This window comes from Pyricularia grisea (genome assembly GCF_004355905.1).
Source record: "Pyricularia grisea strain NI907 chromosome Unknown Pyricularia_grisea_NI907_Scaffold_1, whole genome shotgun sequence".
NCBI lineage: Eukaryota > Fungi > Ascomycota > Sordariomycetes > Magnaporthales > Pyriculariaceae > Pyricularia > Pyricularia grisea.
Window position 1 is genome coordinate 706,806 of NW_022156716.1, and position 22,985 is coordinate 729,790.

Below are 22,985 nucleotides of genomic sequence, written 5' to 3' on the forward strand. Positions count from 1 at the left end.
GTACTTGACTTCTTAGCGCCAGTCCAAACTTTCACGGCAGCGGCTTGCCTGGCTCATTGGCCTTGGCAATCAGCCCATGACGCGGCTTGATTCCGTTGAACCCGCGTAAGACGATGGGCGAGTTTATCTCGCTTAGCGCTCGCACCTTGGTCGCGTCGATATCGAAAATGTTCATAGTTGCAGGTGTGGTCGGCCGGATTAGCCAACCGGATGGATAGATGGGCTCTGCGAAGATGGTGCCCTTTTGATCGCCCCAGGTTATCAGGTCTGTTTTCTCGCGGAAGTAGCTTGGCATTCCTTGCGCGTCATGTAGATGCCGTCTGTCGGCAGCGGGCTGATTGAAATCTTATTGCTCCCCGTACTGGGGTGAATACTGAGATGGATACAGTCCCCTCCAAACTTTGTTCTGATGGAGTGGGCGACAAAGACGTCACCTCGATGCAACCTTCGTTGGCTGTCTTTTCAACCCACTTCTTGTATGAAGATTTAGAACGAGTGTCTGACAACGGCAGGACATGGTCGAGGGACGGTCTGCAGGAAGCGAATGTAGACTCTATACGTCATGCAGGTATCATCGCTCTGGGATATTCCGAGGTTCGTGTCTCATGAATCTTCATTGTACGCTTCGATAAATGCCGAGCAGATGGCCTCGGGTTCTCAACGTATGTCTTCTCGTGGACATGAGCGGGCAGGTTGACACTGTGTGGCATCAAGTCCTGGGCCGTGAGAACTCAATGCGGCGGAAACTAGCGGCGCCCAACATGTTACATAGGGCGTTTCCATAGTTCCAGATGTCACGGTCCGGCGCACCCAGGAGGTAGTTGTACACAAGCCCGTCCGAGATAATGCAGAGGGCAGAGCCGAGTGGGTAGACGTCCTTTATGGCGGCTGGGTGAGTTGAATGGGAAGGCGGGTAGACACATTGATATGTGCTGGTTGGCGGTGATTCTAGCACAGATCTGGGAGAGAACCTTGAACCCATTGACGGTAAGGTCATAGCTGCCGGGTCGGGTGGTTAGTTTGTATCTATGAATGATATCGAGAATCTTGCTGGGCTTTGGCGAGGTGAGTGGGATCTGAGTCTGCCGATAAGGATTCAAAGGGTGCTTTTTGTTGATGGACGGGATCTCGTGGAGGAATGTTTTTGGGTCAATTGTCAGCTTCTGGAGCTGTGGAGTATTCGTCTCATCGGTAACCGGAGATGCGTTGGGAGTTACTGAAGGCATGATGACTTGATGGGAGCTACGACTGATATGTAGACAAGAGGACATGTTAATTCAAGAGTTATGGCGTATCTTTGTCTTATAGAAGCAGAAGGAATGGGGTATGAAAAGGTGTCGCATCCCTTCAACAGACTGACTGTGATGACATTCCTAGTTGTCAGGAGCATCCCTAGTCTTCTCAATCTGAACCTATTTTAGTACCTGCCTCACAGGTATACTCAAGTGGCCGTTTCTGGCAGGTGCAGTGACAAGGTACGCCAGAGGGGAACGTCACTTCCACCACCCAATGACATCAGCAAAGTTCAGCTCGGATTTTCAAACTTGCATCAGCACAATAGAAGTCTATGTAGTCGGAGCATTGATATTGTTACATTGAAGCCGACGGCATTTCTGACGTAATTGGCTCACATTTGAGATTTTGTTCAAATTCGGACTTGCTTGGGCTCCATGATATTGCGGCTCTATCCTATCTGGTCCGTGAACCCTGCAAGCTGGGGAGAGCGAAAGATAATGGGCCTAGATCAAGTGAATCCATGAACAACATATGCCAAATGCGTAAAACTAGTCTATAAATGCTTGGGCAAAGCTGTTTGGGAGTCGGCGCTTAATACTTTGTATGTTGTGTTTTCCCGGCATTGATATTGTCCACAGCTCTAATCCCTTGAAGCTTCTCTATTGTCATCATATTTGACATCACAGCCTGCATATTTCTTGCTCCGTGCCTTTTTTTCCTCCCAGCTTGTGGTACGGTACAACTGGCCAAACTCGAATGTCAATTGAAGAAAGGCTGGGGTAGATTCGAACGCGTGCAAAATGAAGTTGTTTTGAAGAGCAGGTCCATATTTAGATTACTTTTCTCACCATACCATTCCCGTTCCGCTTGCGTTTCCCCAACTGCCTTCACGATCATCTTGTTTTTTTTGAAAGCAGAAACTTGCCCATGCAACCAGTCAACATGGCATCAGGTCGCAAGGGAACACCGCCTCATTCGTGTGGCTGATGACTGCCCGCTCTGCCCCGACAAGAAACCAATGAGAGCCTCGCGGTCACGATTGGATACCAAGGCCTCCTCAGGTCAGGCTCATATCAACCTGCGCTGACTGTACCACCTCGAGGCTTTACCCCACCTCTCGTCAAGACACTGATCTGCTTTCAACACAACAAACTACAACCGTCCACGGGATACATCGATGACTCTTACTAATACCCCTTTCAACCCACCAATTCATACTGCTGAACATAAAACCATGTCTGGCCTCGAGCCCCTGGCGGCTATGGGATTTGCCTGCAGCGTCCTCCGGCTCGTCGAAGCTGGCGGCAAAATCTTCAACATCGCCCAAACAGCCTACCAACAAGGTACCATCGACCGCAAGACGGCAAAAGAATACACCTCGATCCTGTTTCAACTATCAAACGAGATGTTAAGTAAAAGTGCAACGGCGCCAGCAAAGCCAGCCCACTGCGAGGTAGAGCTCCTCAAGACGGCCAAGACTTGTCGAGATGTTTCCCGTGACCTTTCTGAAGACCTCACGTACCTTGATAGTCTGGCGAGCAAGGGTGAGCTGCTTGCAGCGGTAAAGTTGGCAGCCAAGGTCAGTTGGAGACAGAGGAGACTCAAGAGGCTTGAGCAGAACCTGAAAGACGTGGAGAGTAGGATGCAAAAGTTAATTTTGGGGCGTGTCTTGTAAGTCGCCAACATATTTCCCGTTATACTCGTGACTATGTCTTTTACTGCATTTCTTTCTACACCATATACTGCATCCTGTGTTGTTCAGTTCACTAAAACCTACATTACGTCCCTCATGTAATCTTTCGTTTTCCTTTCATGGCCCTGGTTCTGCTAATATTGGAGCGGCATGCTGATCTGTCGGCAAAGCATAATAATTACGGACTGGTCTCTAAAAGACCTCAAGGCACTTATATTGGAAGTTATCGCAAGTTTCCCGTCGTCTCTTTGCATCTTTCTGGACGGCCTGGATAAGCTAGATCCACAAGAGAGTTTTCTAGATCCATGGGACCTGGTTTGCGAAATAAAGATAGCAGGTCTTGTTAAGATCTACTTGGCTTTTCGACCCGAGCTACAAATCAAAAAGGAGCTGAGCATCTTTCCGTGCCTTCGGTTGCAAGATCTGAATTTTTCAGGACCTGAGAGACTACGCAGAGGCAAGACTCGAGCTGAAGCTATACGCGCACATGGATCCCAAAAGGAAATTAAAAATGAGCGAAAGAAGCCGTTGTGTCTCGACTGGCCTCCAAGGCCGAAGGCATATTTCTGTGGCTTTGTATCGTCACGAAGCGTGTCCGAGACGACCCGCATCAAGAATTTGGCCTTGAAGACATTATCAGATGGATCGATCTTGTACCTGATGAGGTTAAGAAGCTTTATGAAGAAATGTAGACGAAATCAGAAAAGGGCAAGCGAGGAAAAAGACGTGCTCTGGCCGCCCTATACTTGCACAGAGCTCTTAAATTTAGCACTACACTCCGCACTCGTGCTTTTAACTTTCGGCTTAATCCCCTGATGATGACCCTGTGAACCGAGGGAACGGATCTCCATTTACCAAGGTCCCAAAGCGACATCCAAGATCGAGCAAGGGAGCTTGTTCGTTTATGCAAGCAACCTGAGCGCTATGTTGAGCTTAGCTGTGCAGGCCTGCTCGAGCTAAGGCTTCAATCTGGATTTCAGGGACCAAGTCATCTTTTTAACTCGGTAGACGTCTCGGCTGGGAGTCCACTTATCTGGGACCCCTGGGACGAAGGCTGCAACCCAGACAGCGCAGATCACCAGCGAAGAAGAGTCAAACGTCTTCATCAGTGGGGGGATATAGCGAGGTTGCGAGGAACGAGCGGATTTGATCCTCCTCGGCCCGCCCCATACAGAAAGCCTGGGACTTGACAGCTTCTGGAACTGGGACGAAGAATACCGACTGAGAGCAGCAGCAGCGGGATTCGACCACAGACTACTCGATCCAGGATTGCATCGCCCGAGCCAGTTGTCGCGTTTGATGCTTGCGGCAATTCGGTCCAAGCAGCCTGGCTCGCTCTCGTACAGCATTGGGTTATTGAGTAGCCTGTCGAGGAACGGGCTTGACCTGTCACTGGTCAGTCAGGGAGCTGGCCTTTACAGACCATTACAAGAGCCCCTTTGGTAAGGAATGGTTTTACCTCGAGACGCCTTTGACGTTGACCTTGGGCAAGCTGTATGATTAATTCCTTTACCTCAATCGGACAGGCTTCACTTACACTTCCGCCAGGGGACCTGGAGTTCTCGAGGAGATCCTTGACCTCAGTATCACTTTACTGGAGCTCGGGGCACCGCTCAACTCCCATGTGTTTGTAACCTTGACCCAGAACCCCAACGTTCAACTCATCAAGGGCACATTGTTTCATGGCTGTCATGGTGATTTTGATCGTCTTCCGTCCGACGCACTTAAAATACATATATCGCCGTCTCCTCTGGAACTGTCGACTGGGTTGATGGCAGCTTTCTCTGTCGCCGCAAAGACCCTTGTTCGATACATTTTACAGCGTCTCAGAGCATCGAAGCTGCCTCCGGAGTCTCTCGCGCGAGTAGAAAACCTGAAAGCCTTGATCGATAAAGATGTTTGCAAATATAACACTCTCGACATGGATATGGGTACTGAGCCTTTGATGTTTGCCTCCGAGCTCAAGTATGCGGATGTGGACGGTTGGGCCTCGACACTATATAACGAGGAAAAAGCTCAAAGAGGTTGCGGGGGCAAGACGACGGGAAGAGTTGCAGAAGCACTTGCTTGAATCCATGCTTGGTACAAAAGTGGAAGACCGTGATGAAGCTATGGAGAAGGTCCATCAACTACTGGAAAGCATATTCTCAGAATCAAAACCTTCAAGCCTGATAACGGCGGCCGGGGTACATAGTAGAGTGGAAATGGCCGGTTATATTTGCCAGGGATTCAAGAAAGTCTTCGACGAGGACCCAAGTCTCTGGGTAGGAGATCGAAATGTTCATGCGTAGGCGTGCCTAGGTATGTTGAAAGCATGATACTCGTGTTGAACAACGAGATAGATGAGACTTTTAGGGAAGTTCTCGCGAAAAGAAAACCTTGCTAGGTTTCTTTTTGGTTGCTGTACTCTGCAAACACGATACGTTGAATAGACTAAAGTTTTTCACAGTCACGATGGCTCTTGAATAGGACCGCCCAGGGTCTTGCTCAGATTGTTCAACCTTTTGCTACCATCTAATAATAGGACTGTGCCTTCCAAGCCCCGTGGTCGTTCCGCTTGAAGTAAGAATCTAGAACAGACACTTTCATTTTTGACAAGGAACAGTCTCCTAAGCTCCTGGACGAGGCGAAGGGAGATGTTATCGTATGACCAGTCCAGAGGCCCTCAGGCCACAGTGCGAAACCCTCCACTCACCAAATGTCAATCCTTTCGCCGCTGCTGTGCGCAGTGAATGGGCTTATTTTGGGCATTACTTGACCAATAAAAAACGGATATGCATAATAAAATCGTTGTCTCATTAGGCTTCAGTGCGGTCGCACAGCATTTTTCAACCGCGATTCCCTCGGTCCCGACAGAGTTCCCGGTCGTACAAAATAGCCTGTCAGAATAAGCTTCCCTTTTGTTTGCTTGTGGGCGGTGTTGCTTATGGCTGATGTTTCGTGTAATCTTTCATTCGAGGAGGGCTTTTGGTCATGGTTCCATCTAGACAGCAGATTCCTTGTTGCGGCGCTGAAATAGATCTTTTCTGATTCTATCGTCCGATTTGTGGCTTACCTCAAGCCCTTCATAGCCACTGCTTTGGCCCCCAACGGCAAAAGCCACAACGGGGAGAAGTACTTTTGGACCGTCTCATCTTTTACTTTGGATTCGCTGGGGTTCTGCATGACGGGCGTGGGATCCAAAAAAAGATATACTCAACTGCCTACAGGACTGGCGTTGGGGCAGGGTAGAAGTTTAGCCTTGTGATATGCTGCACAGTCATGATGGATTGTGTCTTTCATCAAGCATCGTACAGATGCTGCCTGTCATTGTTGTACTGCTTTCATGGTACAGCCTCAAATTGTGGACGAGCCTGCTGGATGCACGATAGAATCTCAGGTATTAATATCTGGCCTCTCGTCATCAGGTTGGAGGATAATTACAGTATAACACATCACTCATCAAACAATCTACCATCATCATCAAGACTCACTACAAAGTTTCTCTTCCACATATCACATCAAATCCAACCTCCAAACTTACCAGCCAACAACCAACCAAACATCAACATGAAGACCGCCGCAACCATCATCATCCTCGCCATCCAGGCCCTCGGGGCCTTCACCGCCACCGCCGCCAGCCCCGCAGACCTTCCCCTAGGGATCGAAGTGATCGAGGACAGCCCCGGTAACCTCGTCGTTCGTGAGGTGGTAAGAAACCTGCAACAGTGTTTTTTTTTTTCCTTCTGCACCATCCAACCATGCAAGACTAACAAAAACCAAAATATACAGTCTTCCAACTCCAACCCTCTGCAGAAGAGGTGCCGTGAGTGCGTGCACCTCGCCGGCAAGTGCACCATCGGTCACGGCAGCTGCTACGCCCGCGAAAAGGCGAGCTGCACCTGGTGCGGCGACAAGTGCGGATCCATCTGCGTCATGAGTGGCACCAAGTGTTCTGACTGGTGCAGCAAGTAGAATGGAGTTGGAAACTGGGGACGGGGCTGGGGCTGCGCTGATGTGGGCTTTTCGTTTTAGTTGACTTTTTGGATAGACTGGGCTCATTTGTTTTTTTTTTTTTTTTTTTTTTTTTTTTTTTTTTTGTTTTTTTTTTCTCCTTGAAGGGCCCTTTGGTATCTCCATCTGCTGGGTAGCTAGATTGTCTCTTGATTTGTTTCGGAATATTAACAGCTGCTCGATTCTTCCGAGTTAACAACAAAGCGCAGCGCTTGCGTGGCCGATATCTGTCTTCTAACCATTTGTAAAGCCATCTTGCGTCAGACCACCAAGAAGATGGCAGGAGCCAGAAGAGCCGGAACCAAAGTACAGATCGAATTGACTTTAAATGGCGACAACCTCATGAGGGCTGTCAGTAGTAAAGCGAGGCTATACGGGATATACTCGCCGGTTCCGCCCATTTTACATTTCTGGGATGTAACTACACGAGTACGACTTTCAGAATCATGGCTACGCAAGCAAAATCACATGCATACGATGAAAAGAAAAACGTGAAAATAGTGATTTAGCATATATTATTTCTCAAGCAGACAAAACCCAGACGGTAAAAGGCTAATCAGCTTCAAGTGGCCACAAGAGTCCTGTGTCGCAAGAGCCACCCTCATGTCTCTGGATCACTTTTTCTAGTTGTTCGTTGGGAAGGAAAACACCACCTTTGGCATCTTGGGGACACCGTCGCAGGCAGCACCCGTCGTGTAGCCCTGGGTGCAATCCCAAAGCACGTTCCACTTGTCAAGGCTGCTGAACCACTCGCTGTCGCAGGACAGCGACTTGGAGTCGTAGGGCTTGCCGTTGTAGAGCTTTCCAGGAATGTTGCACTGTGAAAAGCGAGAATGAGAGTTAGTCTTTTCAAAGTTCCCTTTGTTTTCTTTTGGGGAATAGCAATGCAAAAGGATATATGTATATATCATGGGCTGGAGGCTTGATGAAAACATACGCATTCAACCGTGGCGCTTCCGTAAACGCAGCAAGCCAGCGGGTTGTATTCGGCGTTGACCGTGGTGAAGCTGGGGCAGGTCCAGTCTTGGGCCCGACGCTCAAGGAGCTGGGACTCGGGGGAGATGGGGTTGGCGGAAGCCAGGCTGACCGCGGCGAGGGCGAAGACGTAGGTGAAGGAGACCATTTTGTATGTTTTTGTGGCGTTGAAATAAACAAATGCTTTGTGAAAGTATTAAGTATGTATTAGTCGATTAAACAAAACAAGGCGTGTTTGTAAAAAGTGAATGACAGTGGGTGAGGAGTTGATGAAGCAGAGGCTGCGATGGCTTGGTGGTGAACACAGAGAAACAATACTCGAGAATAAGAGATCTATCCGTCTCTTTATACAAGAAACTCCAAACAAGCCCAAACAGTGGCAAGCCCATTGTGATTGAGCCTTAAGGCGGCCGCCCCTTCCCCCCCTACTGACAAAAATCTCCCCCGCGGGGGAAATCCAGAACGCGACTCGGACGCCGAGCTGATCAGGATCCCAAAAAGAACTGCAGGTCGCATTGAAGAACGGGAATTATCCCGTCCATAGGGGGTTTCGCCCCCTCCGGATCCAAAAGTTTAGTTTTATAGGGAGGAGGGTGACACCAGTGCAACGACGGGATTTCTCTTTTTTACAATAGTCTCCACCCGTTCCAACGTTTTGTAGCTGTCAAACGTTTGCCAATTGGGACGTATTCAGCGCGCTTACGAGCCGAGGTGCATATGTCGATCCCAATCCACAACGTCGTCCCCCGCACAAACAATAACACTATTACTTTTGTAGATCATAGGGTCGGGGAAAGAAAAGAGAGAGAAAAAAAAAAAAAACAAGAAAACAAAGAAAACATTCGGAGTGTAGAACAACAGGCACCTACCTAATTAGGCAGAAAGGTGGGCAGTTCTCCAGGCTTGTTTGCATCGGAAATTAAGGTGGCCTTACCCGACCTGACGAAATGCATCGTTGCCATGGTTCAGTTCATGCCAGACATCACCAGAGTGGAAAAAAAAAACAAAACTCGAGGCCCCTTTTATGCTTGATCAGGCCATGGGGCAAACGGTTCAAGAAAGACGCCTCACTACCCTCTTGGCCTCTCGGTGAACCAAGTCGCAGTGGGTTTTCTTTTCTGCTCATCCTTTCCCCCCTAGCGGCATTCAGAATTAAAGTTCCAATCCCTAAATGACAAGACAAAAAAGAAAAGGCTTCGGAGATTTGAGAATGGTATACCCGGCTGATCTTGTCTCCTTGTTCTAACCCTTACCCGTTTTCCCCCCTTGTTCCCCGGGTTTTCTACCCAATTTGGATCGTTATGGGGGACGGGCCTCTACCAAACTTGCAGAGAGGGGGGTCCCGCCTCCCAATTGTCTCCTCAGGGTCTTCGTGTTTGCCTCGGTTATACCACGGACGTTGTTGTATTATAAAATTGGTACAAAAATGTCAATCGGCAATACGACAGATAATCAGTACCGCTTGCAACGAAGCTGCCCCGACTTTTTTTTTTTTTTTTTTTTTTTTTTTTTTTTTTTTTTTTTTTTTTTTTCGCAAGATGCTGAGCCGCGATCAAAACAACACTGGTGATCATTGACCCTCTCCTGTACCTTTCATTCGCAGCTTCAATCCGCTGCATGTCGGGGCAACCCCTGCTACTGGCCTTCTGGAATGTTTGATGAAAAGTTAATTTTGTAAACAGTTCGTGTCTAGACCTGCAAAATGGAGTGCAAGCGCTGCTCGTCTAGGCGCTCGGGTCAGGGGCCTAGCGGCTACCTTGACGCCTGACGCGCGGTAAGGAGTAAGTAACATGATTCCCTCGCCATCTTCCGAAACTTGTCACCCTCTCTTCTTTCCTCTACATTCGATTCAGTGTTTAGCCTGTCATGTCAAGAGAAATATCAACATCCTTAATGCCCAGGCTTCGGAATAAAGTCATCTACGTTCTAGTAAGTCACTCAGGTAAAAGTTTAGCATTAAAAGGTGCAGGAAACCTGACCATTGCTATCTAAAGATTACTTGGTGAGAGTAACAATACTGTCATCCAAGTCAAGGTAAAAGGATCATCGAGAAGAGAATTAGAAATAGAAGGATGACCAAGCTCATGCATAAGACGTACAGCCGCCACATGGACAGATCCTTTTTAGGACCATTGATAAATGATATGGACAATGACAGCAATCAAAATACAAGACCTCGGTGAAATTGCGAAAGATAATAAATATTGACAAAACTGGGCAAACGCGATAAACAAATGCTAAAAATCACCCGAGGAGACTGGACTCAGATCCTCCTTGTATGCCACCAGAACGCCCAGATGCCAACTAAACCGGCCAAGCTAACAAAAAGAGAAGTGCAATAAACGAACGAAAAGGCCGTCAAGCGTTTCAAAAAACGCTCTTGATAAGTTCCAATGCTGATGCTGAGATGAGTTTCCCCCTGATCAAGTCAAACAGTGGCTGTGGATATTTCTTGTGGAAGACGCATGGTATCGTTAGATGCCATAGGATAACTAGAGCAAATGCTCCGTATTACGATGCCGAGGCGCCTCGAGTCGACTTTATGCGACGGGAGGTGCTTGCTTCACTCCTCTCCTCCCCAACAATGTAGCACCATCGAGGTTCAGCTCAAACGCTCCCTTTTGTCGGTTGCGATCCCTGACCTGCTGTCTCGCGGCAGCTGTCACCGCTGCCGAGTGCTGTCCGTAACCCCGTTGTTGCGGCTCCCCAACCGCCGTCGGGGCACCCTTGTTGCTTTCGCGCTCCCGTCCCCTTTGGGCTTCCTTCTCACCGCGAATATTGGCGTTGCGCATGCTCTGCTCCAGTGACTGCGTTGCGTTGGTGCCCGCTTTCTTATGCGAGTAGTCGCCGCTCTCATCGCTATCGGCATCACGCATGCTAGCATCCTCATCTTCCTCGTTGAGGTTGTTGAGGATGGCTGGGCCTCCGCCGGCCTTGGTCCCAACCTGCTTGCGGCGCTTGCCTTCTTCCTCCTGTCTGTGCACAGCGTAACCAACATCGAACACCTCACGCAGGTTGACGGCACCAGGTGATCTGAAGTCGTAACGACGATCGCCATCCTGTAGCCTTCCGGCATCGAAAGCGCGAAGCATACCGTCCGGTGCGAACTTCTTCTCGTCGCGGGGTGTCGGTCCCGAACCACGAATCCAGGGGTGGGCTAGGAATTCAGTGATGGTAAATCGCTTTTCCGGGTCGACCGTCAGAAGGTGGCTGATCAAATCCTGTGCTGACTTGGATATGTCATCCCACCAGGGCGACAGGAAAGTGTACTGGCCCTTGGCAACCTTCTCCGTAAGGATCTCGATGCTCTCATCGTAGAATGGTGGGAAGCCACACAGTAGCGTGTACAAAACACACCCAAGGGCCCACATGTCTACCGACTTTGAGTAGCGTTCATCCTTGACAATTTCTGGTGCCGTGTAACCGACAGTACCGCAGGGCGTCATAGTTTGGTTATCCCATACGATCTTGGATAGACCAAAATCGGCAATCTTGATCTGGCCAATGCCGCCGCCACCAACACCCTTGATGAACTCGCCCTCATCGACCTTGTCCTCATCGCCGGGTTGCTTCGGCTTGGGGTGCTTCGATGGTACCACTGGAATTGGTGAAAAGAGAATATTCTCAGGCTTGATGTCTCTGTGGTGCAAGTATTAGGTCAGCATAATGATGACGATTGTGGTACATGACGTCAGGAGACGTCTCGACGACGCATCCTGACGGAGCTTCGCCCAGCCTAAACCGGGACCGAAAACCACAGCGTCATGCAACCTCCACACCGTATGCTAGCGCAGCCCTGCACATGCATGGTACAGTACTCACCTGTGAACAACTCCCCGCTCCTCATGCAAATACTCAAGTGCCTTGGCGACCTGCACGATAACGTGCCTTGACAATTCCTCACTAAAGTATGTGAGTCTGACAATTTGATGGAAAAGCTCGCCACCTGGTGCCAACTCGAGAATGATGTAGTAGTATTGCTTTGACTCGCTGAAATCGACCATCTTGATGATGTTGGGGTGATCAAGTTGGCGCATTATTTGCACCTCTTTGAGAATGTTGGCGCGCTATGTCACGTTAGTTTCTTCGGCATTCACGACAAGGGGGGACCTGGACGCTGCCGCCGGCACACTTGATCTGAGGTAGAGCCCGTCCCGATTTGGTGGAGTGACAAAAGCATAGATGGGGATTATAACAATGGTGAGGTGAATATGACAGCGGCCTTGGCCTGTAAAGAAAAAAAGTTTGCGCACCTCTGCAGCTTTGGGAGCCTTGGGTTTGAAATCCGGATGCAGATGCTTGTTTCCCTATTTTGGTGGCATCCGATGGTTGGTACGAGGAATGATGCGACAGAAGAAGCGGCCACAGGAAGGGAAATGAAATAAAAACAATCTTCGCGCGCGTAGACAACTGGTGACGAGATGGATGCTGACACGTAACAGCAACTTACCTGCATACTGCTCATTTCGAACTTGCGGACAACCTTGATTGCTACCTCGCCTGGCATCTTGCCCTCGAGATCCCGAGCTCGATATACGTTGCTGAAGGCACCGTCTCCCATCTTTTCCAAAAGCTCCCAATTCTCCAGACCGGGGTACTTGGGAAATTTAGACTTGCTTGCAGCCTCCTCGGCCACCAGCTTGGCAATGTTACTCTCGTCAATGCGCTTGCTCTTGCTCTTTGGGATTCCATGTTGAACACCTTGGTCAGCCTCGGCGTGGTGAGCGGCGACGTTGCCAGCCTGTGCAGCGCGGTTCGTTGCGTCGTTGCCCGGCTGGACTGAATATGCGTTTGGCGCAGGCTGATGAGCTGGTACTCCGCCATACGCAGGTTCTGAAACCGGCGCCATGTTCTTAACAGGGGCAGGATCGTGGCGAGGAGGTGAGTTGTCGTGTTTTTGGGACTCGTCGTAGTTGTTAGCTACCCTGGCCTGCTTGCCTGTTGTTCCAAGTTAATTAGTCTCGACGTTGGGCACTTGATTTTATGTCGAGAGAAGACAGTGAATGAGAAGGCTGGGGCTGAGGTAAAGATGTGCTGGCCAAGAACCATTGCTGAATGGGTGATGTACTGGGGTGGTGTTGGATAAGGTGCAGTAGGTAGGAAACTATTGTCTTCAGACGCACCATGACGAATAAAGTTCTTGAGCTGCTGAATGGTTGACATTGTGTCAATCTGTAGTGCGTCCGGCCGTGGAGGGGCTAGACCGCGAGGGATGGAGGGAGGTAGACAAGGTAGATGGCTCGACTTGGGGCTGACTGATGATGTCAGGCGCTTGGGTACACAAAACAAAGACCGTTGCGCAGCCCCTGGAAGGCAGTCTTTGTAGGGCGCCTGCTTGATGGATGACCGTCGTCCAGGCTTATAGCAGTACGAGACGGGTAGGAAGTTTGAGAATGTCGTAGACAGTGGAAGGTGCTTCCCGTCAATTTGTCTTTTTGCGCCGTAGGTGACACGGTCAGTCGCTGTCCAGATAGGTTCGAGTTGGAAGGCAAATCGTACGCGGCTTGTGTGAAAGAAGAGGCTTGCTGTGGTTCTTCTCAAATGACGTTATGGCAAAGGTGGATCGGGCGTGGGTGTAGGTAGCTGGAGTCCGAAGTGTTCTAGTTCGGAAGGGTCGGTTGGTTGGGTCGAGTCTGACAAATGTCTCGTGACGGATGACCTGGCTGGCTACAACAGGGTGATCGGACGGATTGGAGATGCGATGCAAAAATTCCAGGAAGTAGGTTGCAACTGATCGGTTGATCGATTGATAGATTAGCTTGATAATTTCTTTTGTCTCTGGAGGAGGCTTTCGCCGGTAATGTTTGTTCAAGGGGATGATTAAGGAACGGGCCTGCATGGACTTGTTGGTTCTCTTGTCGGCGCTGGAGATTGCACCGGCTAAGGTAGCCTACCGCATGCACTGACCGCCAAATTTTGTGCTGCGCCGGAAAAAGAAACACGTAGGCCAAGCAAACAAATACATGGAACATGGAGATACTTACAGTAAGAGCGCAGTAAAAAGGAATCAACAGCTCGTTCCTATACAATGAATCGATTGTGCTGAGCGGAATGTAAATGGGAAAAAAAAACTCCAAATGTACGTCGTAGACAGCGGTGTTGAGGGCGAGCGGCGGTCGAGGATTGAGGGGTCGTAGATGAGACGGCGGCGGTAGGGCACCGTGCACTTCAAGTGGATTGATGGATGTCTGATTTCCACGAGGGAGCGAGTAGGAGAGGAAACCACAAATGCAACGCAAATGCGACCGATAGGCGGGTGCGTTTTGCGGTTTATTACACCTTATACGCTAAGTGGCTACTGAATAACTGTGACACCTTTCCTTGCTTTTGCCTGCATGTCTGGGGCGTATTTTTTTATCCCCTGGAGACTAGGTGATGTGATTTGAAGGGCGCTTGAAGTCTTGGTAATATGCAAGCTGAAAGATCAAGTTCTGCTGCGGAATTCCCCTGCTCCTTTGTTGTCCAGGCTGAAATGACAGAAGAAAGCAAAGAACCGTAGAAGGCTCTATCCTGGAAGGAAGGAGGGACCAGGATACCTGCCCTGGGGATCCTGGGAGGAAGTTTATGACGTAGTAGCGAGCGTCATCTTGGCTTGAAGACCAGTCTTGTTACTCTACCACGATTGGTTCACTCTTTTTTATTGTGGGTCTATCTCAGGACCGCGTGCAGAATGTGCCCCACCAAAAAGCTGCCGCTTTCCGTGGGGTCAAAGCAGTCTCTTGCAGCAGATCTGACTGGATTGGAGCCGCAAACTTGGTCATTTGTATTGCCGAAAACGAAGAGATCGTCGCTGCGCAATTTAACCACAAGAAGAAATAGACTGGAGGGAGTGATGTCGTTGTTTTAACCCTGCCACAGCACGTTTACACAGACAAGCCGTCATCGTTTGAGGAAGCCATCTCGACTTTATCCTCAGCTGAGATTCTTGGCCATTTTGGAAGCATTGCAGTACATGAGAGTCGGTTCTTTTAGTGTTTCGTGCCTTGTACGCCAAACCCTGACTTTTCGCCGATACAATGCACGACTCGTGGGGACATTGAAAACAGCAGGCGAAACCTGTATTTTGGGTGACTTGGTTGAGTCTAGGCCCGCCCATTTGCACCCAACGCCAGGGAGATTGGGAAGAAAAGGAGGAATCCAAACCCAAACCGCCCAAACGGCATCGTTTAATTATCGTACGGTACACTCACGCTGGGTCGGACGCTGACCCGTCCTCTCACATTCCTCTATTCTTCCGCATCTCCGAAATGGCGTGTTACCGTGAAGGAAATTACAAGGTTGTTGAAAAAATATGCGGGCCGGTCAACCATCTCGCCAACATGCTTGCGCAGTAATTTTTTTCACGTAGAAGACGCCTCTACCGTACCCTCCAACCAAACCTTCGAGTCATCCCGTCCCACGGATTGGATAAGATTCGTTCGTACAGATTTCTGGGGATGCGTGTGGCCTATAGCTAACGACGAACTACCTGCCTGTCAAAAATTACTACATCACACCACGAATGACAGCTTGCTCCTAATGCACCCCTTGCGTCAGATAAAGCACACGTTAAAATCCAACCATCATTGCTCCAAAATGCAAGATGATGGCTTACTGGTGACGCAAAGTACCCCTATCGGTTTTGTCGAAATTGTCTCAATGACAAGGCTTGACCAGGGTTGTGCAGCACAAGGGCTTGGAGGTGAATCCGATTCCCCGTAACTCCAGATGTGTTTGGTATTGATGCTGACGTCATCAAGCAGATTGGTAATGATGAATGCCCTCTACTGTACCTTTCTGAGGTTGGACACAAGCCCATCCCAAGGTGTAATAAGCATGGGCACATGATTTTGTCATCATATTGGACTTACCGGTAGACGCATCGATTGCCTACCTACTCAACTTCGCCGGGGTGCATGAAAGCTTACTTTGCGGCAAAGGCTTTCATCTCGACGACAGGACCAAGCAATTCTTGGCTGAACGAAACAACCCTTTGCCGCGATGACGGCTGACTCCTTTGAAACAGAGCCCTAGAACTACGCTAGATCCAGGCTATATAGCTCAGTGCTGCATATATCCTTGGCAGCACGTGCCCGTCCATGATTCTCGGTGACGTTCCGGTAACGCTCACCTTGCCTCGAGTACCAGTCGGCACGCACGTTGCCGTGTTATCGTTCGCCTGACTCGGGATTCTTTTGCGGGCACACTGGTTCTCGAATAGCCGCTATTGGAGAGATACCGGGGCAGTCGATCGTCGCCCAACCCGGGGACGCCAATGATCGATGTCAATCCGACACAGGCACAAATACGCATTTTGAACCTAAACGCCCCTTGTTGGAGAGTCATGGGAATATGCATGATTAAAGTCAATCTGCTAAGGTCTGACCGTATCTTCGTCTCCCATCCATCTTGGCTATCAACATTAACAAGATCAAAGTTATCTCCTTTGTCTGTTCCATTACCCATCCATCGAGTGGTACAAAGTGCATCCTCTAGGCCAATGGAACCCTCTCGTCATTCTTCCCTCAACTGCCATCTTTTAGAATGAAACAAGGCGACCAAGCCCTATCTACCCCGCACACTCGTGCTATGCTACGTTGCTTGGATGCCAAGGATCACTTTGAGTGAACTGCCGCCTTTGTTCACACCCAAATAGAAACTTTCACAATGATTTAATCAAGGTGCAGACGAACTTGCTCTAGCCTGGACGCGGTTAGGGAATAAAGACAGTACAATGATAGAGCAAATTACATGTATCGCAAAATGTAGCAATCCGTGTGCGACGACTCGCCTCAATAAATAGCATTAATGCTGGGTGAGGTGGTATCGATTTGGAGCCTTACTACTACTTCGCAGCCAACACGAGGCTGATTTTCGGCCAAATGGACAGAGGACATGAGACAACATGCCTTTTGCGACCTAATACACTGAAAGGGCCATCGTTTGATGGTTAAAGCTTTGAAAAGTTCCACCATACATTGGCTCATCTAAAAATTGCCAAGCAGGAGAACTAATCAATTGAAGGTTTTAGCCAAAGTGTAAAAGGAGTTAAAGAATTTGGACAAGAAAACCGAGAGATAGTTAGAAATTCCAGACGGAAATATGTAGTGTGTTATCACCTTGGACAATTTATAAGTCCAGGGACTAGCAAATCACTGTCGGAAAATCTTGAGCTTGGATTGAAGTTGGATTTTGAATATAGAAAACATTGTCTAGCCTTGTACCAATCTTGACCTCTCGCATGATTTGCAGCGATGTAGTTAACAGCCATAGGACATGGCGCTGCCATATTGGCCAGCGGCTAAGGGGGTACAGTGTATCATATCATACTTTATAGCCTTGAAAGAACACTCTTGTCTGGAGAGCTGTCACCAAATTATGTTATCTAGTATCAACTACAGCAGCATAGATAACAATATCAACCGCAGCGAAGATATTCTCGACAAAACTCATCCAATAAAATGCCACTTTCGATCAATGCAACAAAATACATAGCACGTAGATGCCACGGCTTTGGTTCCGTAACACTGCCGGTAGTTTACTGAACCGGTTTAAAAATAATCGATCTAACCAGGAAATCCGGAGCCTAACCTGGCATTTTATCCAACCTTGGAGGTTGAAATTCCCTATTTTTGTCCGGTCAGCACAATTTACCAGCGGTGGAACGTTTGTTTCAACAAACATATCTGGACGCAGCTGTTTGGCCTGAATCTATTATCAGCACATTCGAGGTCCAAAAGCCCTATCCTGTTTGTTTCAGGGTGAATAAGTCCTTCAAAAACCTTCAAGTTTAGCGTTATATTGGATTCGAGGTCCAAAGGAATTCACCTGTCTCCCTATGGCCCCTAGCTATTGAATCTCGAGGGAGTGTTAATTTCGAATTAAATCCAGTAGGTGTGCTTAACCCGCTTATGAACAGAATATATTATTATTGAAATTGGGAAAAGAATATTTGAACCGCTGGCGGTGTCAGAACCAAAAACTGCTTTTCGGGCCGCCCGCCTTTTAATTTTTCTATTCAAACCCCATTCTACCATTTTGCGAGGTTTAACTGGTGTTACAAGCGCTCTATTCTGGCCTTTTCTCTCGAGGTTGTGACGGCCTGTAATGGCAGTTCGGGCGGCCGCAGCCTGTGCATGCACACCTTCAGGTGAAAAACTCCACGCGTTTGCTATTTTGTTATTTTTCTCCCGACACCAGCTTGACGCAAAGGTGGCCGTTTGCGGAGAGGTTTCTCCTTAATCACTAGATATATAACGGCCAGCCCTAGGAGGTATTGCTGCGTCGTCCAAGTTCCAACGATAAGGCCGTATTACCGGCGGATGGCCCTTTCTTAATAAATTACGTTAAATTTTAAGTGAAGTTACATTTTTGTAGTTAACAATAAATGGGAGCGAGCAGGCGAAATTCCCGAACGAATCGTTAATATAGCTCTTGAATTTGAATTTCCGAAACCTTTTCCGGTTAAACCGTTTATTTCCCATAGAACCCGTACCGACACAACACCGTTGTCACATTAAATAAAAAGTATGGGAGTAACGGTTTACAATAATAACCCAGTCCTTGGAGCGGCGTGAAGGCTGGAATTCAGCCGGAGTTACGTTAACCGCAATACCAGAGAAGGAGAGATTCTCCCTTATAGCAGGGACTGCCCCGGCCACCTGGAAATCCCGGGCAACGACCGGGCGGGCGAATGGGCCAAGGCCAGTGGCCCGATAACGCCCGGCCGGCTGGGCCGCTAAACCGCGACCAACGCCGCAAATTCTTCCGAATAAATTTAAAACAAGCGACTTTTAATCCTTCTTAAAACTACAAGGACGGCTCGACAACGCCCCGCTCGCCACGAACGTACCCTACATTTAAAAACACGAATCGTAAATAATCCCCAAAACTTCGACGAGGGATTAAATTAGTATCCCTCCACTAATATTATACGGTTAATACCGCCAAATAAACCCACCGTGCGTTTTTAAAAATACAAGGTTACGTTAATAAACCAGCCCCCTAAACAGGACTGGGCCCGAGCTGGTCAAATACGACTTGCCTTTATTTTCTTTTATTTCTCAGATGATATACGCGCCGGAATACCCCTTGGGAGACTGTAAACGGCCAGCTAATATACCGGGCCCTTGGAGAAACACTATTATTATAACTTTTGGGCGTCGGTGTTACGACCAGACAGTTGGGCCGGTACCAGAGAGGCCAGGCGGGGCCACACCCCTCCTGACGACACCTGATCAGAGAAACACAGACCGACAGGGAACAGGATTACGTAAGGTACCAGTCACGTGACTTCACGTGATCGCCAAGAGAGTGATTTCAACGATCCCGGAGAGATTACGACAGATTAAGGGAGGTGATCTCTGCGATCTGTTGGAGATCAGGAGAGATCACATTTGGAACATAGGCTATATAAGGCACGCTTATTACCATGTAGATAGATTCGATTCTAGGATTGCTTAGCAGCAATTAAACTCTAGTTAACCTCAATACTTACTTGAGACCGATCATAACTTCACCCCAGTCATTGAGAATACCCAGTTACCCAGTCAGACGCTCAGTTGCTTCAACCCACTGTACTTTACCATAAGAACAGGTTACCCCGATACCTTGATCGTAACAGTCGGGCTTAGCTGGGCCAGCCGGCCGAAAATAGATAATTTTGCCAGTTAAATAAAATTACGTACTTACCTTAATTTTAACCCCTTATTCTTTTGGTTTTTGTGTTTTTTATAGCCGGTACCGCTTTTGTTAATTTATGCGTTTCATTTAAATACGGGCCAAACCCCCAGTGATAAAGTAATTAATGCAAATAATCGCTGTAAAGGCTTATAAGTGGGTTAAATTAAATGCTTGTTAGCCGGAGGTGAGTGGCCTATAGTCCAGCCTCGTACTTTTGTCGCATTAAAACTGTTTAAATTTATAACTTATTGCATTTTATTGCATAGCATTTTGCCTTTCATTATATATTAAACTTTATAATCCTAAAGCCTTGGTTTGCGTTTTTATAAATATAGTGATTTTCGAACATATTGTTTATATAAAACGCTTGTTATAATTATCACCGGCTACCCGACATTAATAAAAAAGAATACAGCAGTTATTATATAAATACCTGATTTAATCGCTGTTGCAATTATAATATTTTCACCACCAGCAACTTTTACTTTACGGTCTATAGCTTATATTTTTCATATCATCTCTTTTTCCGGTTACACTTTACCTTACCATTTATTTCAAACTACCGCATTGACAATATGCATTTTAAAACAATTGCTTTTCCACTTGGCTTGTTTGCCCTGCACGCTAGCGCTAGACCCCAATGCAAAGTCGAACTAGGGGGCAAAAGTCTAATTTATTATAACCATTGGGATTTACTGTTTCCGGAGAGATACGTTACTCCTGGCGAATCGGGTGAGATTAAAACCGCATATTACACGCTTGCATTTCACACAAGCGAGGATTGCAATAAAGTTACATATGAATTCGTCAAAGGGGGAATTGCCGACATAGAGTGGAAACTTACATCTACTTTGGTAGAGGCGTAAGTTTGTAGTCCTGATGCTTCACGGAGTAATGGGTTAATTGGAGGTGGCTTTCGAGTATTGGATTTCAAATGCAAGGTGGTATATCAAGGCCTTGGAAACGTTAAGACCTTGTTTATTTGTTAATTCAATACAATTTTTAACTTTGGGCACCGCTTTCCGGTGTTACGGATTGGTGTGCCTGGGCTATTACCAATCGTGACAGGGTGTCTGGGTTCGGCGCGTTTACGCGATTGGCACTACGCGCCTTTCTTCTCTCTTTTCTTAAATTTTAGTCCCGTTGGCCATGCTAGTTAACCTTTGGCCAACGTTAAATAGCCTAAGCATCATCCCTAAAACTGCTTTATCTCACGGTTTACTTCTAGAGTTTACTTCTAGAACTAACACCCCTTGATACCCCGCCCGACCTGCAATAACAGCCGCAACTGGACGTTATCTTGCACATCATGTCCTCATGCGGCCTGGCGAACCAACCAGAAGTGCGAGTGATAAGCTGCTGCAGATGCACAACCAAACTTGGGTGCTGTAACATGTGAGGGGAAGGGACCAGTGTGCGAGCAAAGTTGCAAGGTACAAGAAATTGTAGAGTCTGCAATCTAGCGGCGCGAACAACTTCATAATCTTGAAAACTCCGTGTCTAATCTGAATCGACAGCATGCATTCTGCGGATGCGATGATTATTTGACTTCCGGTCAGGTATAGTTTCGCATTTAAAAGACTCTCAAGGCTTCATCCGCCATGGCGCAACCACGCTTCCAGGAATCCGACTCAATCGATGTCGTTTCTCAACATACATCACCGGGACAACGGCTCCATGGCCCAAGCCCTGGCCGAGCCACAAACGCCTCAGGAGGAGGGCTCGGAGATGACGGGATTCTAGCCGTGGAAGAGAAAGCTGGGCCGGCAGTGCCGTACAACCCGGACGATCCCAAGCGACAGATGGATGAGATGCGTCACATCGGCACGCTCGATCGCAAGCTCAAATCCCGACATGTACAATTCCTCGCACTATCAGGTGCCATCGGCACTGGTCTGTTTGTGGGTAGCGGCCAGGCGCTCTCTCTCGCTGGCCCGCTATCTGCCTTCATCTGCTATGCAGTGACTGGCTTCAACCTCTATTGTGTCATCAACAGCCTCGGAGAGATGGCGGCGTGGCTACCTATCCCTGGAGCTGTTCCCATATTCGCGGCCAGGTACGTCGATCCCGCTTTGGGCTTCACGCTCGGCTGGAATTACTGGTATCAATTCGCCATCGGGGTGCCAATCGAGGTTACGGTGTCGGTTGTCATCCTGTCGTATTGGGACCACGTCGTGCCGCAGGCTGCCCTGGTCACGATTTTCTTCTTACCCATGGTCATCATCAATTGCTTCCCCGTGCGTATCTATGGAGAGGCCGAGTTTGTCTTTGGTGCCATCAAGCTGACAACCATTATCGGCTTGATCATCCTGATGTTTCTCATCTCGGTCGGTGCGTCTCCCACCGGTGAAAGAATCGGGTTCAAGTACTGGAATGACCCCGGTCCTATGAATGAGTATCCCGGCAAGGACGGGGCGCTCGGTCGGTTCCTGGCATTCTTCAAAGTCTTTATCCAAGCGACCTTTAGCTATGGAGGCAGCGAGATGGTAGTGGTAGCCAGCGGCGAAACCGAAAACCCACGGCGAAACATCCCCAAAGCCATCCGCCGCGTGTTTTGGCGCATCCTCATCTTTTACGTCGTGGCCATCTTCCTCGTCGGCCTGTGCACGTCATCGCGCGACCCGAAGCTCCTCAACGCCATCGACCGATCGGCAGCCGGCGCGGCGCAGTCCCCTTTCGTCATCGCCATCGACAACGCCGGCATCCAGACGCTCCCGCACATCATCAACGGCGTGGTGCTCAGCAGCGCCTGGTCGGCCGGCAACTCGTTCTTCTACGCCAGCACGCGCGTGCTCTACGCGGCCGCGCTCGACGGCAAGGCGCCCCGCCTGCTCAGGTTCGAGCGCTTCGGCGTGCCCTACGCCTGCGTCGCCGCCACCTCGGCCCTCGGCACCCTCTGCTACCTCAGCGTCAGCGAGTCGGCAGCCGAGGTCTTCTTCTGGATCAGCAACCTGTCCGCCGTCAGCACCCTGGTCGTCTGGGCTAGCGTCTGCGTCACGTATCTGCGCTTTCACTATGCGCTCAGGCACCACGGCGTCCCGAGGGAGTCGTTGCCGTATCGTGCGCCGGGTCAGCCGTTCCTGGCGTACTTTTCTGTCGTGTTTTGCCTGACGATCGCGTTGTTCAATGGCTTTGATGCCTTTTTCCATGGCAACTTTAGCGCAAAGACTTTTGTCCCGCCTTATATCAACATTCCCATCTTTCTGAGCCTGTTTTTCGGGTACAAGATTTTCAAGAGGACCAAGTTTGTCAAGTTGGAAGAGATGGATATTTGGTCAGGCAAGGCCGAGATTGATCGGCTAGAGCCGCTGTGGCCTGTGGTCAAGCCGCGGAACTGGCTTGAGAGGATATGGTTCTGGATTGCGTGAGGGGATGTATTTGATGCTTTGGAGGGTCAGTAGGTTTTTTTTTTTTTTTTTTTTTTTTT

General features: G+C 48.7%; 11 protein-coding genes across 11 annotated transcripts; 6 read left to right on the plus strand and 5 right to left on the minus strand.

Moving 5' to 3' along the window:
* Window positions 1-31: 31 nt before the first annotated feature.
* Window positions 32-295, minus strand: PgNI_00164 (uncharacterized protein; the record flags this gene model as incomplete). The annotated part of the gene is made up of 1 exon (XM_031120247.1): window positions 32-295. One exon carries the CDS (start codon window positions 293-295, stop codon window positions 32-34), a length of 264 nt encoding a protein of 87 aa, XP_030987197.1.
* Window positions 296-709: 414 nt separating this feature from the next.
* Window positions 710-1,226, minus strand: PgNI_00165 (uncharacterized protein; the record flags this gene model as incomplete). The annotated part of the gene is made up of 2 exons (XM_031120248.1): window positions 710-888; window positions 920-1,226. 2 exons carry the CDS (start codon window positions 1,224-1,226, stop codon window positions 710-712), a joined length of 486 nt encoding a protein of 161 aa, XP_030987198.1.
* A 1,244-nt stretch (window positions 1,227-2,470) lies between these two features.
* Window positions 2,471-2,911, plus strand: PgNI_00166 (uncharacterized protein; the record flags this gene model as incomplete). The annotated part of the gene is made up of 1 exon (XM_031120249.1): window positions 2,471-2,911. One exon carries the CDS (start codon window positions 2,471-2,473, stop codon window positions 2,909-2,911), a length of 441 nt encoding a protein of 146 aa, XP_030987199.1.
* An 836-nt stretch (window positions 2,912-3,747) lies between these two features.
* Window positions 3,748-5,220, plus strand: PgNI_00167 (uncharacterized protein; the record flags this gene model as incomplete). Its single annotated transcript, XM_031120250.1, is given in 6 exon segments — window positions 3,748-3,755; window positions 3,789-4,020; window positions 4,052-4,289; window positions 4,330-4,423; window positions 4,478-4,876; window positions 4,896-5,220. 6 exon segments carry the CDS (start codon window positions 3,748-3,750, stop codon window positions 5,218-5,220), a joined length of 1,296 nt encoding a protein of 431 aa, XP_030987200.1.
* A 1,258-nt stretch (window positions 5,221-6,478) lies between these two features.
* On the plus strand, window positions 6,479-6,902 carry PgNI_00168 (uncharacterized protein; the record flags this gene model as incomplete). Its single annotated transcript, XM_031120251.1, has 2 exons — window positions 6,479-6,619; window positions 6,701-6,902. The coding sequence occupies 2 exons, from the start codon at window positions 6,479-6,481 to the stop codon at window positions 6,881-6,883; spliced, it is 324 nt and encodes a 107-aa protein (XP_030987195.1). The 3' UTR covers window positions 6,884-6,902.
* Window positions 6,903-7,529: 627 nt separating this feature from the next.
* On the minus strand, window positions 7,530-8,197 carry PgNI_00169 (uncharacterized protein). Its single transcript, XM_031120252.1, has 2 exons — window positions 7,860-8,197; window positions 7,530-7,740 (listed from the first exon to the last, which is right to left on the minus strand). The coding sequence occupies exons 1-2, from the start codon at window positions 8,043-8,045 to the stop codon at window positions 7,546-7,548; spliced, it is 381 nt and encodes a 126-aa protein (XP_030987196.1). The 5' UTR covers window positions 8,046-8,197; the 3' UTR covers window positions 7,530-7,545.
* A 1,634-nt stretch (window positions 8,198-9,831) lies between these two features.
* Window positions 9,832-14,138, minus strand: PgNI_00170 (uncharacterized protein). The gene is made up of 7 exons (XM_031120253.1): window positions 13,882-14,138; window positions 13,397-13,627; window positions 13,021-13,328; window positions 12,348-12,835; window positions 12,151-12,204; window positions 11,720-11,964; window positions 9,832-11,536 (listed from the first exon to the last, which is right to left on the minus strand). The coding sequence occupies exons 3-7, from the start codon at window positions 13,058-13,060 to the stop codon at window positions 10,438-10,440; spliced, it is 1,926 nt and encodes a 641-aa protein (XP_030986726.1). The 5' UTR covers window positions 13,061-13,328; window positions 13,397-13,627; window positions 13,882-14,138; the 3' UTR covers window positions 9,832-10,437.
* Window positions 14,139-15,415: 1,277 nt separating this feature from the next.
* Window positions 15,416-15,724, plus strand: PgNI_00171 (uncharacterized protein; the record flags this gene model as incomplete). Its single annotated transcript, XM_031120254.1, has 2 exons — window positions 15,416-15,544; window positions 15,605-15,724. 2 exons carry the CDS (start codon window positions 15,416-15,418, stop codon window positions 15,722-15,724), a joined length of 249 nt encoding a protein of 82 aa, XP_030985948.1.
* A 1,626-nt stretch (window positions 15,725-17,350) lies between these two features.
* Window positions 17,351-17,661, minus strand: PgNI_00172 (uncharacterized protein; the record flags this gene model as incomplete). The annotated part of the gene is made up of 2 exons (XM_031120255.1): window positions 17,351-17,506; window positions 17,563-17,661. Coding segments are annotated over 2 exons (255 nt in total), but the record flags the coding sequence as incomplete, so codon positions are not given.
* A 2,472-nt stretch (window positions 17,662-20,133) lies between these two features.
* Window positions 20,134-20,424, plus strand: PgNI_00173 (uncharacterized protein; the record flags this gene model as incomplete). The annotated part of the gene is made up of 1 exon (XM_031120256.1): window positions 20,134-20,424. One exon carries the CDS (start codon window positions 20,134-20,136, stop codon window positions 20,422-20,424), a length of 291 nt encoding a protein of 96 aa, XP_030986725.1.
* A 735-nt stretch (window positions 20,425-21,159) lies between these two features.
* PgNI_00174 (uncharacterized protein) lies at window positions 21,160-22,926 on the plus strand (the record flags this gene model as incomplete). Its single annotated transcript, XM_031120257.1, has 1 exon — window positions 21,160-22,926. One exon carries the CDS (start codon window positions 21,160-21,162, stop codon window positions 22,924-22,926), a length of 1,767 nt encoding a protein of 588 aa, XP_030985952.1.
* Window positions 22,927-22,985: the final 59 nt, after the last annotated feature.